At 35.6% G+C, this 20577-nt stretch overlaps 1 protein-coding gene across 2 annotated transcripts in view; it reads left to right on the top strand.

Moving 5' to 3' along the window:
- The window catches only part of ABCA8 (ATP binding cassette subfamily A member 8), an 88531-nt gene that overhangs the window by 43812 nt on the left and 24142 nt on the right, over positions 1–20577 (top strand). For both annotated transcript variants that reach the window (XM_054457418.2, XM_054457417.2), the window contains exons 17-23: positions 4096–4235; positions 5811–5930; positions 8434–8632; positions 9062–9228; positions 16952–17085; positions 17655–17792; positions 20118–20225. In XM_054457418.2, coding sequence (XP_054313393.2) covers positions 4096–4235; positions 5811–5930; positions 8434–8632; positions 9062–9228; positions 16952–17085; positions 17655–17792; positions 20118–20225 — 1006 coding nt within the window. The remainder of the gene's footprint in view (positions 1–4095; positions 4236–5810; positions 5931–8433; positions 8633–9061; positions 9229–16951; positions 17086–17654; positions 17793–20117; positions 20226–20577) is intronic.

The following is a 20577-nucleotide window of genomic DNA, read 5'->3' as shown; positions in this document are numbered from 1 at the left end:
GACCTGGAGTCAGAAATCTTAGGAATCTACATGGCGCTGTAGTCTGCTGCAGCTGAGCTGATACCCAAACCAGAAGACAAAGTCTTCCCACTCTTTCCTCTCCTCAAGGAGAAGGAGTCTCTCCCCCTAGTCACCACTGCCCCAGGGCTGCAGCGAGTACTGCCTGGCTACCACTGATGTTCACTCAAGGCCCAAGGGCCTTCAGGCAGCTTGTAGTACATGCTGCCAGGCCTGGGTAGCTCCCTTCAGGGCAATGGGCTCCCCTCTGGCCTGGGGCAAGTCCAGAAATGCCATCCAGGAGCCAAGGCCTAGAATCCAGGACCCCAGGAGTCCACTTGGTGCTCTCTACTCCACTATAGCTAAGCTGGTATCTAAGCTGCAAGACAAAGTCCCCTTTACTCTTCCCTCTCTTTTCCTCAGGCAGAAAGTATCTCCCCAGGGCCATCACATCTGGGAATGTGCTAGGTCAAACCTGAAGCCAGCAGAGCACTGGGCCCCACCCAAGGCCTGTGGCAAGTACTGCCTGGCTACTGCTGGTGTTTATTCAAGGCCCAAAAGTTCTTTAGTCAGGAGGTGATGAATTCTGCCAGAAATGGGTCTTTTTCTTCAAGGCAGCAGGTGCCCTTCTGGCCTAGGGTATGTCTAAAAATGTCATCTTGGAGCAAGGGCCTGGAATGGGGTCCTCAGAACTCTGCCTGGTGTCCTATTCTGCTGTGGCTGAGCTTGTATGCAAGTTGGAAAACAAAATCCTATTTACTCCTCTCTCCTCTCCTCAACAGAAGGAGGGAGTCTCTCTTGGAACAGCGAGCTGCACTGCCTGGTGTTGGGGGAGGGGGTGAAACAGGCACTCCCTTGGCTGCTCCAGCTGGTGTCTCTCAAGGTCTTTTGCACCCCAAGTCCATTGGCTTTGAGTCCAGAACAGCATCAGGACTTGCCCAGGAATTTCAGTCCCTGTGGTCCTAAGTTTATTTAGATCCCCAGAGCACTTTAGTCCATGCTAGTGGGATGAATGATTCCCCTCTGGCTAAGGCTGGTCTAAATGCTCCCTCTGTGGGCACTGGCTGAATTCTGCCCTATGTTGCTTTTCACTGTGACAGGCAACACTAAGTTCCAGTGCAAAGTCCCACAATCACTGTCCTCTCCCTCCCTCAAGCATACAACATTCTCTCTCTGTTCCACACAGCAGCTGCCAGGGATGGGAAGTTGTGTCAGCAATTCAAGACTTTCTTTGCTATCCTCTCCAGTGCTTCTTTCCTTATATGATGTTAAAACCACTATCATCGCTCACCTGATTTTTTTTTGTTCTTATGAAAGTGCTTCCTTGTGTGGACAGTTGTTCAATTTGGTGTTCCTGGGGGATGGGAGGATTTCTGGAGGGTTCTATCTGGCCATCTTGCTCTACCTCCCCTCCTAAATCTTCTGTTGTTTAAAATAGAAGTGTTGTTACTTTACAGATGAAATTACAGACTCCCTAGATTAAGAAGTGCTGGAGCCAGAAATTGAACCTGAATATTTTTAACTTCTAAATCTAGTCAAATCCATATTTTAAACTACTTTTTTGTTACGTGATTGGTCATTTTTGTAAATTTATACCATCTATACTTAAGAAAGAAAACAAACCTATCATAACAACAAGACAAAGAAAATAGGATGACAGTTTCCTTAACTCATCTGCACTTGTTTAAGTCCTAGAGAGTTGTTTGAAAAATATCTCATGTAGATATTTTTCCAGTTCTGTGTAATGTCCCAACTTTTTTTATTTCTTATAGCACTTTGTTAGAATCTCTTCTTGGAAATTAATTAAACTATCTGAAAGTCAGTGTTTTCACCTACGAAGTGAGAGTAGCAATTCCTACTTACAAGTAAAGGTTATAGAAAAATAAATAAGAGACTGCCTGGCACACTGCATGGAAACATAACATGTTTTCAAAATAAAAAGTGCTAGTCAGGATCCCTGCCCAATTTGCGGGTCCATTCATGGACTCCTATTTGTGCAATTGCCTTATTTTCTTCTAATCTAAGGGTCAACAAATTATAGCTCATGAGCCACATCCAGCCTACTTCCTCTTTCTGTAAATACAGTTTGGTTGGAGCCCAGTCATGCCCATTCTTTTACATACTGCTCTGGCTGCCTCCACATTACAACAGCAGAGTGGAAGAGTTTCAACAGAGTTCTAATAGCCTACAAAGCCTAGAAAATTTACTATCTAGTATACCTTTTACAGTAAAAGTTTTATAACCTCCACTTTCAAGCTTCAAGTTCCTCAAGGAATGACTTTCTGCATGATTCATTCATCCCCCCCTAGCACTCAGCACAAATTCCTACAAGTGGCCAAGGAATAATTCTTAAATTGTTTTCATTTCAGGAGTCAGCATCATGGAAAACAGCTATGACATTTTTTGCTTCATTCCTTCAGTGGATTTCACTACTTCTAAAAAAAATAGCATATATTCTTTTAAGTTCATACATAACTTATGTGTCAGTGGAATAATTTTTGGCTTATGCATTTGGTCAAATAAAATTGCTACCATTTCTAAGGGCTTGCTAAGTGCAAACATCACTATTATTCCATTGTTAGAATGACCCTAGAGGCTAGGAATCATTATTCCAGTTTTCTAATAAAGTAACTGTTTAGATAAGTTAAATAACACATTCTAGATGCCAAAACAATATTTCAAAGCCAAGTCACTACTGATATTTTGCCCACTGTATAATTTATAACCTCAATTAACAGAATATTGTGTTTGTCTGTTTCTCTATAATGGAGAAATAGCTGTGGTATTTTCAATGGATAGACTGATTTTCTCAATGATACTTTGTTCTTATTCGAAGTTCTGGGCTTAGCATTACAAGAAAAGCAAACCACATTCATTCATTATTAGTTTCTATCTATAATCCAGTTTCCTTCATAACACTTACTACTATTGATCATTATTTTACTCATCTGGTTGTCTACATGTTTTCTTCCTGACTCCCACACTAGACAATCAACTCCATAAGAGCAGAATAATGCTGTTTTAGTCACTATTGTATCCTCCACACTGAGTATGATGTTTGTCACATACTAAGAACTTAGTTCTCAGTAAACTATCGCAAGAACAAAAAACCAAACACCGCATATTCTCACTCATAGGTGGGAACTGAACAATGAGAACACATGGACACAGGAAGGGGAACATCACACTTCGGGGACTGTTGTGGGGTGGGGGGAGTGGGGAGGGATAGCACTGGGAGATATACCTAATGCTAGATGACGAGTTAGTGGGTGCAGCGCACCAGCATGGCACATGTATACATATGTAACTTACCTGCACATTGCACACATGTACCATAAAATCTAAAGTATAATAATAATAATAATAATAATAATAAATTTTTAAAAAAAGAAAAAAATTAACTGTAAAACAGCCTCAGGAAGTCCTTCGGGCAGGTCCTTCCAAAAGAAGGCATTGTAATCTTAGGAGATGACAGCTCCATGCATGTTTTTTACCTAAAGATGTTCCAGAAGGACAAGATGTGGAGGTGGAAGACAGTGATATGGATGATCCTGAACTTGTGTAGGCCTAGGCTAATGTATTAAAAAAAAAAAAAGAACTTAGTAAATTTGCATTGGATGACTAAGTTGAATAACTGAAACTGTTTGGCATCTATACTTATCACAAGTCTCTTGTTCTTTTGAAGCAATACAACAATTCTATTTAGTCAGCTTAAAACTGAACATTCGTCTGCAACGTTATCCATTTTGCATAGTCCTGACCTTTGCTGTATTGCAACCCTGGTATTTTCCAGTCTGTGACCACCCTGACTTCAGGAGCTTGAATCAATATCAAACTTCTCTGGGCACTACCCCTGAGTAACCTCACCAGTAACTCTCATTAGCTCATTCTTTTCTTTTGTCCATCACATTTATATGATTTGGTTGGGTTTTTGTCCTCTTATTTCTTGAGTTTTTGTCCTCTTGTTTCGTGTTTGTCTGACCTATTTCTGGCATTAGATTTTAATTGATTTTCTTTGTCCTATAGAGACTAGTTAATTATTTTCTTGCTATTGGAGACTATGTCAAATAACATATGTCTTTTTTTTCTGAATGCCAGCTTGCAGTTAAATGAAATATGTGTTGAGGAAAACATAACATCACTTGTTAAACAGCACATCCCTGATGCAAAATTATCAGCCAAAAGCGAAGGAAAACTTGTTTATACATTACCCTTAGAAAGAACAAATAAATTTCCAGGTAATGTACATGAACACTGTGAAATAAAATATGTAAATAATAGTCATCATCATCATAATTATTATCATTACAACTAACATTTATCAAGGTCTTACAGTATGCTCAGGTACTGAAACATAATCAAAAGAATAGTACAATAATGGAATTATTTTCTGTATAGTGGGAAATAGAATTATATTCTAATAGTTGTATTGTAATGCCTGGGCATTTTAGAGGGCTCCTTTTAGTCCTTCTTCCCTAGTAGTGTGTAACATAATATTCCAGTATTCATAAATGTACACAAACCCAAATGGTTGAAAACCTCTGGCTTACGCACTACATTAAACAGCCCTGTGATGTGGCTGTCTGTCTCGGTGAGACTTTTGCAATAACTTTGGGTTTTTCAGGCTAACGCATAAAAGTTTACTAATTATGTTTGTTGTTCAGGGAACTTGTTCCTTAACAATGGGGCACTATGAGGGCCCACATTAGTGGTTGAAACAATTAACTTTGCTGTATATGTGGTTAACAAAGACATATACATTCATTCAAATACACATTTTATGGTGACAACACAAGCATTCCTTAGAATCATCAGGTAAAGTGTTAAGCAAATTCTAATTAGTACTTTTTAACAGTAATTATAATTTAAAGAAAATTTGTAGACTTTTAGATAGAATGAAGAATGACGCATAATACTCATTATTAGCTTAAATCTTGCTTATTTTCTACCTTTCTGTATGTGGTATTGTAGTCAAGACAAAAAGCTTTTAACTTATCCTTTTGCCCAAGCAGGAGCTCCAGATCAAAGCCTCAGGACTTCTGTAATCACCCTAGTATTAGAATTAGGTTTTTATTTAAGCTTGATTTAACCACTATAATTCAAATCCATGCAGGCAGGGAAACTGTTCATTGCTTCATGAACAATGATGGATGCATAAGTATATTTTGGTGAATGAACTAAAGAATGAATTGATATAAAATTGCTAGAGCGAATAATCACTGTCACAATTCTGGGAAAATTCCCTGATTCAGTTCCATATTCTCTGCCTGTTAGGTCTTGTGAATTTTTTCTTTCACTGTGAGAAACAGAAAATTTTTAAATGGTTTATATTCTATGTCATCTCTTTAACAAATATTTTCTAAACTACAGAAGATTCTGCACCATCCAATTAATTCTCAAAAAATTATTTCCTTTCCTTTTGTTAGTTAGAGCATAAATGGCTCCCATTTATATCTGTTCTCTAGAAAAGACTTTTCAATTAATTAGGCTTAGAGTTGAAAAACCCAGAGTTTCACAATTAATTAAATTTTAAAAGGAAGTCAGAAAAAACTAGATTAAACTTTAATAGAAATGCAAATGAATATAAATTAACGTTTGATAAAGTAATATTTGGGTTGTAACACATGATTTAAAATAGAAAATAATATATAGAATTTGCAGAATAAGATGATCTATTATGAAATGTTAATTTTCAAATGTCTTTGACATATCACAAGTATAATTTCATAGATTTGTGCTTATTAGTTTGAAAAATTGTCTTCAGGTCACTTGTGATTCTTGTTTTAATTCACTGCTGTGTATGTATTCTTTAGAACTTTACAAGGATCTTGATAGCTATCCTGACCTAGGAATTGAGAATTATGGTGTTTCCATGACAACTTTGAATGAAGTATTCCTGAAGCTAGAAGGAAAATCTACAATTAATGAATCGGGTAAATAAAATGCATGAAAATTATTATGTAAAAGCACATATTTCAAGAACACAGTGTTCCAAAGATGTGATTACAAAATGTAGGGTTCATGATTAAGGCTCTTCTTAGACAAGCTTGCGTAAAAATGAAACGCATCCCTGTCAACATTGCTTTGTAGTTAAAAATAATCCATTTTTCTACATCCAAGGCTCACTGCACTCACATTAGCCCTAGGCTTCTAAGGGCAATTTCAGATAAAACATTTATTCTAAATCATAAATTAATATAAAACGTGAACCCACAGATCTAAAACACTTAAGAACCCCAAACAATACTTTAAAATGAAACTATTAAATTCCTGTAGGCCAGCAATAAAGAATAAAGTCTTAATTAGACATACTGTACTGTTCCACAGATCTCAGATTCTCTGGTGTCAGATTTTTCTTTTTTTTCCTTTATGTTAGAAATTGGACAATATCTATCTACCTATTTTCAAGGTCACAAATAACTTATTCTCTTGTGTTCGGACTGTTCTGAAGCTGAACGTAATATACTCTCTATTTCTGCTACTGCACTTTTTCATTCTAACATTTTAATTTGTTCTTTTTTAGAGTTTCAATTCTTTACTATTTCTCATCTGCTCCTAATATTGTCCATATTTTCCAGTAGATCTTATAACATATTTATCATAGTTATTTTTAAACTTGTGTATTTTAATTCTAACATGTGGACCATGTGACTGATGACCGTTATCAGTAACTGAGTCTGATTTTTTTTCCTCTTCCCTATGGGTTATATTTCCCTGCTTGTATTTTATCATGGATGTTACTTTAACAAAACAGGAACACTGAGGTAAACAATGGCCAGAAAATGGCATGACTCTTCCTCTGTCAGACTACTGATGTGGATGGCAGAACTGATCTAATTTGTACTTGGCAAGTGCCTGGGCTTTTGCAAAGGTTTTATTAGATTCAGTCCACTCCCAGCTTCGAATGTTTTGAAGGTAGAATCAGGTCTTTCCCTTAGACATGACTTTGAATTATAGCACTGGACAAATTCTATATATTTCTCTATAGCCCTACTATCAAATATCTCGATAACGATTAATCTCGCTGATTTTCAGCCTGTCATCACTTTTTGTTTATTTATTTGTTAGTATAAATCTCTCCACTCTCTCATTCAGTGACTGGACCCTAGTGGACTAATGTATTACACAAAAGGAAAGACCCATGAACCTTGATGATGTCTTGCTCAAGACACTATGCAGCTTCTTGTGTTTCTCTCTCCATTTTTCTGAGTATCTGCCCCCAGCTACTGCTGTACTGTTCCTATGCACTTAGGAAAGGCTCCATGAAAAAAAGTTGGTAGACGCTGTAAACTCGTTTTGTGACTAAGGTACCACATGATTCTAGTCAGTTATATCAGCCCACATATAATCATAGAATTTGTTTAATCTGGGCTGCTTTCTTTTTGCCTACCTATGGTGGTTTTCTCCTTTTGTCTTTTTCTGCCGTGTCCCTAAAGATGAAAGCTTCCACAGGAATCTTCTCCCCCTAGAAATGTTTCCTTCCTTTATACATGTTAGTTTTTTTAGCTTTCTTTTTGCTCTCGCCCATCTGATGGATTAAAAATAACTAATATTTATTCCCTTGGTAAGACAGGTGACAGTCTCTTGCAACTAACGAGAAGCAGAATATCCCTGAATTATTATGATTATGATTATTATTATTATTATTGTTATTTTGAGGCAGAGTCTCCCTCTGTCACCCAGGCTGGAGTGCAGTGGCATGATCTCGGCTCACTGCAAGCTCTGCCTCCCGGGTTCACGCCATTCTCCTTTCTCAGCCTCCCGAGTAGCTGGGACTACAGGTGCCCGCCACCACGCCCAGCTAATTTTTTTAATAGACTTTTGACCACTATTTTAAGATCCTTATATCTTCATTCACAGTGTGTTTTGTGTCCTGTCATTGTACTTATACATTTACAGGTGTGTGCTTTTTGAGGTTTCATATTAGGCTTATTTTTGCATTATACAATGGACAGCATCCTGGGTATCCAGAGCTTATAGAGAACACACAAAAGAATGCAGTCTCAGAAACTACTCAAAAGTGAATAGTTTTGAAATCGCTGCAGTAACAATTTATAACTAACTCCCAGTTTGTAGCTTGCCATTTACAGTTTACTCCCTGTTCAGAGCATGTCAATTTGTAGCTTAATTGAACATGTAAGATATGTTTCCTTTACTGACTTTCCAAGTCATTCCTAAGCACTGTGATGACCTCGCCTATTTATCTTGACCTCTGTAATGTATTGTCTGTATCCAAATTACCTAAGGTCTCCTTTCTATCCCTTTTGTTCAAGAAATAAATATTTCTTCTATTTCTGTATTTTAAGGCAGTAACCAGCAAAACCACATTATACCTATAGTAACACGGAAGAGTCTAATCATGATATCCTTAGCAGAGCCAATCCCGATAGTAAGCTCAATAAAGTACATATTAGTTGCTTATTTTATGTTTTGCAGACATTGCTATTTTGGGAGAAGTACAAGTGGAAAAAGCTGATGACACTGAAAGGCTTGTTGAGATGGAACAAGTCCTCTCTTCACTTAACAAGATGAGAAAGACAATAGGTGGTGTGGCTCTCTGGCGACAGCAAATCCGCGCAATTGCAAGGGTTCGCTTGTTAAAGTTAAAGCATGAAAGAAAAGCTCTTTTAGCACTGTAAGTATCAGAGTTGCCATAGGTTTGTTCTTTTTTTTTTTAAGTCAATGCGTTAAAAAGCAAATCTAAGGTATAAAGGCATGCAAAAAACCACAAAGATATGATGAATTAGGCAGCAGAAAGAGAAAGCATCACAGTGGAAGCACAGGAGAGAGGCAGAATCTTGACATCTTGGAGGACAAATATCGCATGAAATTTTATGGGATATCCAATGGCCAAAAAGCAACAGGAGAAATGAACAAAGGACAAATCTACGGTTTATCATCTTGAATTTGGAGGTAGCAAAAGGACAAAATACTCAAGAAATGTGACAGTTAATTGTGTGTTTAATTTTTATAATTTCTTTATCCCATTACATTACAAACTGCTCAGAGAGTATTAGATCAGGAAATGACATCGCATTCATGTTGGCAATTTTCTTTTGTGTAGGCTATTAATTCTAATGGCTGGATTTTGCCCTCTTATTGTGGAGTATACCATGGTGAAAATATATCAAAACAGTTACACCTGGGAACTTTCTCCTCATTTGTATTTCCTTGCTCCTGGACAACAACCACATGACCCTCTCACTCAATTACTGATCATCAATAAAACAGGTAAAATGGTGGATACTTGATTTCCAAATAAATTTACTATTCAGAGCAGTGCTTAGAAAACACAATCATGAGAAAGAAAATAGCTTTTCACTTATTCAGCATGTGTTAAAAATCAATTTTTGAAACTTAAAGATAATAAATACAGGCCCCCAAAGAAGCAGGAATTAGGTAAAGTATTTTCTAAAGGAGAAACATCTGGTGGCAACTTGCGAAATGAAAGAGTTTGTATCAAAATAGCATTTTTAAGAGGTTCATTAAGATGTGCTTCACATGCCATACAATTTATCCATTTAAAATGCACAATTCCATGGTTTTTAGTATATTCACAGAATTGTGAAGCCATCACTACAATCCATTTTAGAATTTTTTCATCACCCCATAAAGAAACCCCATACCGAATAGCAATTACTCCCATGTAGTCCGTCCCCCAACTCCTAAGCAATCACAAATTTACATTCTGTTTCTATTGATCTGTCTACTCTGAACATGTAATAGCACTGGACTCATACAATGTGTGATATTTGGTGACTGACTTCTTTCACTTAGCATGTTTTCAAAGTTGATCTATGTTGTAGCATTTATCTATGTATGAATACTTCATTTTTATTGAGTAATGTTTTATTGATGGTTATACCACAATTTATTTATCATTCATTAGCAGATGGATATATCTTTTCCCAGTAATTGGATATTATGAAAAATGCTGCTATGAATGTTCATGTACAAGTATTTGTTTGAACATATGTTTTCATTTCTCTGGGGTGTAATCCTAAAAGTAGAATTGTTGGATCATGTGGTAACTATGTTTACCCTTTGAAGGACCTGCCAAACTGTTTTTCAAAGTGACTGTACCACTTTATATTCACACCAGAAATTTTTGTGGTTTTTTTGTTTCATTTTGTTTTTGAGATGGAATCTCGCTCTGTCACCAGGCTGGTGACCAGTGGCACAATTTTGGCTCACTGCAACCTCAGCCTCCCAGATTCAAGGAATTCTCCTGCCTCAGCCTACCAAGTAGCTGGGACTACAGGAGCTTGCCACCACACCCAGCTAATTTTTTTGTATTTTTGGTAGAGACGGGGTTTCACCATGTTGGCCAGGATGGTCTCGATCTCTTGACCTCGTGATCCTCCTGCCTTGGCCTCCCAAAGTGTTGGGATTACAGGTGTGAGCCACTGCGCCCAGCCCCACATCAGCAATTTTTGAGGATTCCAGTTTCTACATTCGCTTGACAACACTTATTTTTTGTTTTTTCTATTACATGCATCATAGTGTATGTCAAGTGGTATCTTATGATTTTGATTTGTATTGTGCTATTGGCCAGTAATGTTGAGCATCTTTTCGTGTGATAACTCATCAATTGTACATCTTCTTGGTAGAAATGTCTGTTTTCTTTTGAAAAAATGGATTGTATTTTTAATTGAGTTCTAAGTGTTATATCTATATTCTAGATAAAATTCTTTTATCAGATACAGTAGGTCCTCATATTCAGATTCTGTATCTAAGAATTTGCCTATTCACTGAAATTTATTGGTAACCCCCAATTACATATCTGTTGCATTTCATGATATTTACAGATATGCTCAGAGAAGTGAACATTTTTAGTCACCTGATGTACACATTTTCAACTGAGATTGAACAAAATGACACTGCTTTCTTGTTTTAGCTCTCATACTATAAACAAATGCCTTTTGCAATCTATTTCATGCCACATTTTTCACATTTTTGTGTTTTTTTTGTGGTGATTTTGGTGTTTAAAATGACACAAAGACTAGTGCTGAAGTGTCATCTAGTGTTTCTAAATGCAAGAAGGCTGTGACATGTCTTTTTCTGGTTTTTATTTTTTAGTGTTTTCATTATGAGCAGATGTTGGATTTGTCAAATGTTTTCTCTGTGTCTACTGAGATGATCATGTGGGTTTTATACCATATTATTTTCAGACATTAAACCAACCTTGCATTTATAGGATAAATTCTACTTGGTCATGGTGTATAATCCTTTCCATTTTCTCCCGGATTTGGTCCTCTAGGGTTTTCTTGATAATGTTTTCCATCTGTATTCATGAGGGATATTGGTCTGTAGTTTTATTTTATGCTAATGTCTTTAGATATCAGGGTAATACTTGCTGCATATAATAAGTTGGCAAATGTTCCCTGCACTTCCTTTTTTTTTTTTTTTTTGAGACTTTGTGAAGGATTGACAATTTTTGTTTATTAGGTAGAAATGTACTAGTGTAGCTATCTGGGTGAGGGATTTTCTTTATGTGAAGTTTTGTAATTAGCAATTTGATCTCTTAATTGTTACAGGTCTCCTTACATTTTATATTTCTTCTTGTATCAGTTTAATAGTTTCTGTCTTTCTAGGAATTTTTCCATTATACTATATTATCTAATTTGTTGTTATACAAACATATTCCATTTTAATCCTTTTAATCTGTAAGACTGGTATTCATGCCCTCTTTTTGTTCCTGATCTTAGTAATTTTCATGTTATTTTATTTTTCTTGGTCATCCTAGCAAAGGGTTCATCAAATTGTTGATGCTTTCAAAGTACCAACTTCTAGCTTAATTGTCTCTATTGTTTTTCTGTTGTCTATGTCACTCATCTCCAAACCGATATTCTTGGTTTCATTTCTTTCTGTCTGCCTTGTGTTTAGCTTGTTCCTCTCTTTTCAGTATCTTAACACAGAAGTTTCACTTACTGGTTTGAGATTTTTCTTCTTTTATTTAACATAGGTGTTTACAGCTATAAAATTCCCTCTAAGCTATGCTTTCGCTGCATAGCGTAAGTTTCGGTATATCATGTTTTAACTTTCATTTATCTCAAAATATTTTCGAATTTCCCTTGTGATTTCTTTTCTGACTCATTGGTTATTTAGGAGTGGACTATTTAGTTTCCAAAAATTTGTGATTTTCTAAGTTTTTGTTGTTGAATTCTAAATTCATCCCCTGTGGTCAGAGATCATAGTTTATAACATTTCAACCTTTTTTGATATGTTGAGGCTTGTTTGATATCCTTGTCCTTAGCTCATCTTGGAGAATGTTCCTTGTGCACTTGAGAAGAATGTGCATTCTGCTGTTGTGGGTGAAAATTTGTATATTTCACTTTTCAGTGCTATTTTGTATTTTGAGTCTCTGTTAGATGCATATATGTTTATAGATGTTATAACTTCCTGCTGTTTTGACCTTGTTTTGACCCTTGTGTCATTAGAAAATGTCTCATTATTTCTAGTAACATTTTTTGTTTTCATCTATTTTGTCTGCTATTAGAAGAGCCACTCCAGTTTTCCCATGGTCTTATCTTGCATGACGTATTGTTCCACCTTCTGCTTTCAATCTATTTGTATCAATGAAATTTAATATGTGTCTCCTGTAAATTTAATTTGATATGTGTCTCCTATAACAGCGTATAGTTGGATAGTGTTTTTAAATACAATCTAACAATCTATGCCTTTTGAGTGTATTATTTTATTCACAAATCATATTTTTACTAATAATGTAGGATATATATCTGCCAGTTTATTGTTTGTTTCCTGAATGTCTCATGTCTTTTTTGTTCCTCTATTTCTTCTTTACTGTTTTCTTTGGCATTGAATATCTTCTAGTTTAATGATTTAATTATTTTAATGATTTTTTATTATATTTTTGAATTATGTTCTTGGTGGTTGTTTTTGAGCCTAGAATATACATCTTAACTTATTTTAATCTACTTAAAGTTAACATAGATTAAAGATTAATGTAACAAAGTCTACAAATATGTACTTACTCTCCTTTCTTCTCTCAGCTTCTTTAAAAGATATGAAATCATATTGAGTAATAATTGTACCAATGTATTGCTGGTTTAAAAACATATAGATGTGATATGTGTGATAATAACATCAAAATGGGGAAGAGTGAATACAGCTATATAAGAGGAAAGAGTCTGTAGCTCATTGAAATTTGTATTTACCATTTCTTGTTCTCTTCATTTGTTCCTGTGAATTCATATTATCGTCTTATGTGATGTCCTTACTCCGACACAGCTAGGCCTCCACCTGCCTCCTTTGTGCCAATGTTTTCAAATATTTTACATGTCTATATTTTACAGCCTCAACAATAAAATTATATACATACTGCATTATACAATTGCTTTTAAAATGAGTTAATACAAGAGAGGGAAAAATATGCATTATACTACCGATTATAAGTACATAGTTGTGTTTGCTGACCCTCTTTGGCCTTTTCACTTGGATTCAAATTGCCATCTGGGGTTATTTGCTTTCAGTTTTAAGTATTTCTTATAAGGCAAGTCTGCTAGTAACAAATTCTTCATTTTTGTTTATCTTGGAAAAAAAGTTCTATTCTACCTTCAATTTTTATTCTTTATTATTTTTATTTTTATAGATTTACAGGATAAAAGTACAGTTTTGCTACATGGATATATTGTGTAGCGGTGAAGTCTGGGCTTTTGGTGTAACCATCACTCAAATAGTGTACATCATACCTATTACCGCCTTCATCTTTGAAAGCTAGTTTTGCTAAGTATAAGATACTTGGCTGAATTTTTTTCAGTACTTTGAATATGTCATTTTACTGTGTTCTGGCTTTCTTTGTTTCTGATGAGAAATCAGCTGGGTTCTTATTGGTGTTTCCTTACACATCACTAAGGAAACATTCTCCTTGCCTTTGTCCTCACCATTTTTACTCTGATGTGTCTGGGTTTGGATCTCTTTGCATACATCCTACATGGAGTTGGTTGAACTTCTTGGATGTATAAAGTTTTTAATTAAATTTGGTAAGTTTTCAGTCATTATTTCTTCAGTGGTTGTTTTTCTCTTCCTTTATCTCTCTCCTCTCCTTCTGGTACTTCCATTGCATATGAAATAATGTGATTAATAATGTCCCACATTTTTCTGAGGTTCTGTTTTTTTATTGTTGTTGTTCTTCAGGTTACATAATCCCATTTAATGTATCTTCAGGTCTGCTAATTCTTTCTGCTGATCATTCAAATCTACCTGTTGAGCTCCTTCAGTGAATTTTTCATTTCAATTATTGTACTTTCAACTCCAGAATTTCCATTTGGTTCTTTATTACTTAAAATAACTTTTTATTGGTATAACCTATTTGATGAGACATTGTCATCATACCTTTCTTCACTTCTCTAAACATGCTTTCTTTTAGTTCTTTGAGCATACTTACAATACCTGCCTTGAAGTCTTTGTTTTTTAAGTTTGCTACCTCAGCCTTCCAAAGGCAGTTCTTGTTGCCTACTTTTTTTCCTGTATAAGGGTGACACTTTCTTATTTTTTAGCATGTCTCATAATTGGTTGAAAACTGGATATTTAAAGTAATAGATTGTAACAACTTTGGATAATGATCGCCAACTTGTCTTGAAGCTTGTTATTATTGTTTATTCATTTCCCCTGCTTTATACAACTCTGATGCCATTCTTCAGAGGCATAACTTTGGCCATGTGCATTGTTCCCCTGAGATGACAATAGATTTAGCAGACCTTTCTTTGTCTCTTTCCCTGATCTCTCCATTAAACTGACTAACTCTACTGGTATCACATTCAGTTGTTAGGCACCACGAGTAGGAAGCTGATTGGCCTATTGTTTTAAAAAATGCCCATATGCATAAATTGCTCCACAGTTTGATCCAATTAAAGTAATTCCCTCTCATCTGAAACATTACAAGATCCCCAGCAGATGCCTGAAACCACAGATAGTACAAAACCTAATGGCCATCCATGAGAACATGTTTCTGTTCATGTTTTTTATCCACAAATGTATCGCCTTTTCCATCTTAACTAAGCACTTATCATGCACTATGGCTATAACTTTCACAGTTTGAGGTGCAACAGCAAGACTAGCATGAGTTTCTTTTTTCTTCTTCACAATTTACAGAAGAGATTTGCTTTCAGAGTAGATCTTAACAACCTCAGCATACAATTTTTTTTTCCTTTCCTTATTAAGTCAATAACTTTCACCTTTCCACTTAAAGGAAGCAATATATGGCTTCTCTTTGACATATCCAAATTGCCAGCATTACTCCTCTTGTGCTTTGGGGCCACTATTAAGTAAAATAAGGGTTAACTGAACGCAAGCACTGTGATGTCTTGACAGTCGATCTGATAACGGAGGTGGCTACTAAGTGACTAATGAGTAGGTAGCATATGCAGTGTGGACACAGAAGACAAGGATTCATATCCTGCACAGGACAGAGTGGACGATACGAGATTTCATCCATCTGTTCAGAATACCATGCAATTTAAAACTTATACAATGTTTATTTCTGGAATTTTTCACTTTGTATTTTAAAGTTGCAGTGGACTAAAAGTAACTAAAACTGCAGAAAGTGAAACCATGGATAAGGGAGCACTACTATAAATATGGTCTTGTTTGTAGGAAAAGTCTTTGAGGCCAGTTATTGAGGTTTGGTCTCCCCACAGAAGGGCTCTTCTTAACTCTCTGTTTTGCTGCTCTCTCTAGTAAACTTTTAGCTGGTGTATGGTTCAACCGAGGGAATTGCAATCTCCTGTCAATTGCTTACCAACAAAATCTTGATGGTTTTTAGTGCACTCTTAGGCCTGAACTTCCCCAAACTCTGTTTCAACTAAAGTCAGTTTATTTAGGGAGAGTTTCAGCACATACTGTTCTTATAGCTTGCCGCTGCTCCTGAAACAAGAATCTCACTATTACTTCAGAGCTGGAAGCATGGATCATGCCTGATTCTCTTGGTGTGGAGCCCCTGATTTGTGAGCAGGGTACTTGGCAGGGGTGGTGGCCTCTGGTCTTCTCAGCTTGCCTCTCCTGTCATGGAAACTCTGCCCTACACGTGAGATGGGACAAGGATGATTGTGTCCCGGTGTTTTTGGCCTCTTATTCCTAGGGTAGAGCTTCCATCTTAGGATCAGGGAATGGGTGGAGGAAGAGAACTCCAGATCTCTTAGCCACTCTTGCCTGGTGTTGATCTTCTGCAACACAGATGTGTGGAAATGAGAAAAGTTGATGGGAAGCCCCTCCCATGAAGATACTATAGCCCTGAACTGGGCTTGGGGAATAAGGATCCCTGTTCTTGCCTACAGCCTTTCAGAGTGAAGCTTCTATTACACAGATCTGGGAAGGAAGTGGGGAGCAGAGGGATCAGGCTGTGGCTCAAATGCCACAATTTCTCAGTGTTCTTACTGAGATTTAATACATTTTATTAAATAAATGTGTCATCATTTTCTGTATGCTCTTAGAACAATTTCAAAACATTTTAATTTGTTGGTTTTTTAGGAATTTTTATAAGTTATGACTGTTTTTCTGGGGAGAAGGTCTACAGAGCTCCTCACATTGCTAGTCTACATGTTGTCTTCCTGTATCAAGAAAATTTTGAAAATTAATTAATAATCTAGCAGTGGTAAAATGACTTTTAGCAAATTTGGTGGTTAATCAATAGAAGTTATCAGTATCATTAAAGCCTTATTGGTTATGGCCATTCATTGCAAGATTCTAAAAAGAAATCTATTTTGAAAGACATTTGGAACTAAAAAAATCTTTTACATTAATAATAATCATAAGCAAATAAAAATATCATGAAGGAATTCCATGAGAAATAATAGATGTTATGTATGTTATGTAGAAAATATCTTGACAGTCTGTATTACTGCATCACATAATGACATTAACTGTAATTTGACTACACAACTTGACATTAATTTTTTTAGTTTTATGATACCTAATATCTTTAACTACACCTTAGGGGCAAACATTGATGACTTCATACATTCTGTGGAGCACCAGAACATAGCTTTAGAAGTGGATGCATTTGGAACTAGAAATGGCACAGATGACCCATCTTATAATGGAGCCATCACGGTCTGTGGTAATGTAAAGGTATGCAGGTCTCTAATAATCTTTCTGAAAAATGTGAAAAGCTAACATAATATCAGTATACTCAGGCTTCCAACTTAAGAAATAAAAATGAAAAGCAAATACTGTTTTCATTTATTACTTAGTGAATTGTATTCACTGGCATAAATAATTCATATATCCATCATTGTCTACTGGCACAAACTATTAGCGAAATACATACTGTAGAATACCTACTATCAAAACTATATGTAAGTTCAAAAATTTCATGTTTCCCCTCAAGGATTTTATAACACATGTATTCCAAAACTTCTGTTTTGTTCTTAAACAATAAACACTGAACATATGATTCTAGCCTCAAGCAAGACATCTGGTGTCCTAAATATCAGATACTTGATTTAGTTTTACTATATACATGTTTTGATTTACTTATAGAGTATTTGATTTTACTTACACAGTGTTTGGCTTTTGATTTTGATTATTTAACACCATATAAAAAACATAACCTCTTAAATTAAACCGTCAAATTTTGACTTTTTTAGAGAACAAAATGAAGATATTTGAGAACTTATATCCTACTTGTTATATTTTAGAATTACAGCTTTTCGTTAGCATGCAATGCCAAAAGATTGAATTGCTTCCCAGTTCTTATGGACGTTGTTAGTAATGGGCTACTTGGAATGGTTAAACCATCAGTACATATCCGAACTGAAAGAAGTACATTTTTGGAGGTAAATATATATAATCTTACAATTCCTGACTCTCCTCTATGAGGAATCTCCCAGATCACCCTTTTAAGTGCTGGAATCTTGTTTTTATTGAGTAAACCACTGCATAATAAATTAACATTTGGACTCATTCTAGTTCTGTGACTTTGGAAGATCAATACCTTTTCAGAGCTTCAATTTGTTTAAAGTAAAATAAAACGAACAAAACATTTTTCAAAGAGAATATGAAGCAATAAAAATGAAATCTTACAGCACTGTGACCAGCACAAGAATAGTGAGCAAATGAAACAGAGGAGAAAGGAAGGAAAGAACGAAGGAAGGAAGGAAGGAAGGAAGGAACGAATGAAGGAAGGAAAGAACAAATGAAGGGAAGGGCTTTATTATTACTTTTAGAAATTTTACAAAAGAAATTCAAGACAACGTTCAGGCTAGAATTTCAGACTGTCTACATTAGAATTACTGCAGATTCTTGTCAAAAATATTAATCCCCCTGGCCTACTCCAGACCAATCAAACCACTTTTCCTCATGCGGGTGGTGAGAGGAGGGAGTCTATTCTTAAACAAAGGTCCAAGTGATCGGAATGTATACAGCCCTTTAAGTTTAGAACCAGAATAACTATCAGTTTGTAATGATTCCTTTTTAATTATTGAATACATACATTTCTCCCTTTCAGAGAGTTCTTTGAGCACATAGATCATGTATTTTTAACACTTTATAAATACTTTGTACGTAGGAAAAAACCTGTAACATGATAAACATGAAACAACTTAATGTTAAATACATAAGTGAGTGTTAGGGTCATCAAATTATCTACATCTCATTTTAGGGTTTTATAATAATATATATGGCCAATAATCATATACTCATGTATACATAAAATATATCACGTATCTGTCATTCTTTTAAATTTATTTTTAGAGTCAGGGTCTCGCTCTGCCACCCGGCCGGAGTGCAGTGGCGGGATCATAGCTCACTGTAACCTCGAACTCCAGGGCTCAAGAGATCTTCCGATGTTGGCCTCCCAAAGTGCTGGGATTACAGGTGTGAGTCACTGCACCCAGCTGCCATTATTATTTTCATATGGTCCAGCAAGATCTGCAGTTTCCTTCTCACACCATATCTCACTGTGTACTCAGGAAGTAAAACTTCCTTTCATTAAGGATGTGCGAGAAACTTAATCATTAAAGTAAATGATTTTAGGGACCCAGCAAGTATTAATTAATTTTGGAATATATGCTATGGTTCACTTCATTAACATTTTGTGACTGTGAAGACCTTTTAATTTTCTGGTTTCTGAGAGCAGTATACAATAATTGGGCAAATTGCCTCAGACTTCTATCTATCAAGATATCCTGTTTCAACTAGAATTAGATACCAACCAGCTCAGCTGACTTTGTATTTATGTGCCCAGTGCAGTCACTTTAACCAATATCCCCAGAAACTCATTTTGTTCTCTATTCTACTTTACCTGCTCATTGCCCCCAAAGTCAGAGTTTCCCAGATTTTCACAACTTGCTTCTATCCTGCCCAAAGTCAATAGATTGGCCACTAAGTATTGACCCTACCCAATACTCAGGACATTCTGGAAGCATCCAGACAATAAGCTATAACCTTACCATCTATGGTTAGCAAGTGTCTTTCTGGTGACCAAGCTGAAGACCACCAGGCTCTGGTTAGAACTTTCTTCAGTAATGTGTTTAATCAAAGAAGCAACTATATGAATCATGAAAATAACATGGGACTGGCTTTCAAGAGAGTTTGTGATCTTTTATCCTTAAAGATTTTTACAAACAGGAGTAACAACTGATGGAACTAGGGCAAAGATTTTCTTGGTGATTTTGCTCTCCCTTCTAGTACTTCATCTCTACTTTTGCATCCTCAACCAATATTTATCTGGTCTCATGATGTACCTAAAAAACTAACTTATTATCACTGTACCCATAAAATGTCGGATATTTTTTGAGTCAAGCTGTCACATTTGAGATAAAGATCAGCTAAGAAATTGAATGTGTCAACTGTGAATTATAATTTATTATTTAGCACCAAAATAAATTTTAGAATCGTAAGGCAAGAAAAGAGAAAAATCTTGTTCTTCTTATTTTCCAAATGTTATCAGTGCATTCATCTTTTCAATCACTTATCTGTAAATTTGAGTATAAAGCCAAAAGTAAAGTGTCAAAACTGGAAGGATAATGAAGGAGTCTGGGAATCTCAAAAGGGACCTAAGGCAGAATTATGTAAACTTAGTCTAAAATTTAAAAAATGTATTCTGGAAAATTAACTTTAAATTTCATCATTCAGTTCATTGTATTCTTTGGGTTTTTCAGAATGGACAGGACAATCCAATCGGATTCCTGGCATATGTCATGTTCTGGCTGGTTTTAACATCGAGTTGCCCACCTTACATTGCCATGAGCAGCATCGATGATTATAAGGTAATAATGAGTAACTGCAACTTCCATTATTTTGCATAATTGAAAGCAGAAGATAATTTTACAGGATTTTTCATAAGAATATTTCTACATGCTTAATTGAACAGCCAATTCAGACATAAATTCTAAGTTATAAAAATAAAAGAAAGTTTTATAAGTTGAAATATATAGATAAATAGGTAATAGAGAATTATTCTGAACTTTATCTGGATATTCCAACAAGCTAGAATAGACAAACCAACTCTGAAAAAAAAAAGCAAAGCTGGAAAATATGCTTCTGACTTCAAGGCTCACTACAAACTTGTAGTAATTAAGAATGTGTTGTATTAATTAAGAATAATTATGTAGATATTTT

Source organism: Pongo pygmaeus, chromosome 19, assembly GCF_028885625.2.
Source record: "Pongo pygmaeus isolate AG05252 chromosome 19, NHGRI_mPonPyg2-v2.0_pri, whole genome shotgun sequence".
NCBI lineage: Eukaryota > Metazoa > Chordata > Mammalia > Primates > Hominidae > Pongo > Pongo pygmaeus.
The sequence above is the reverse complement of the archived record's forward strand: the minus strand, read 5'-3'. Positions and strand labels throughout refer to the sequence as shown.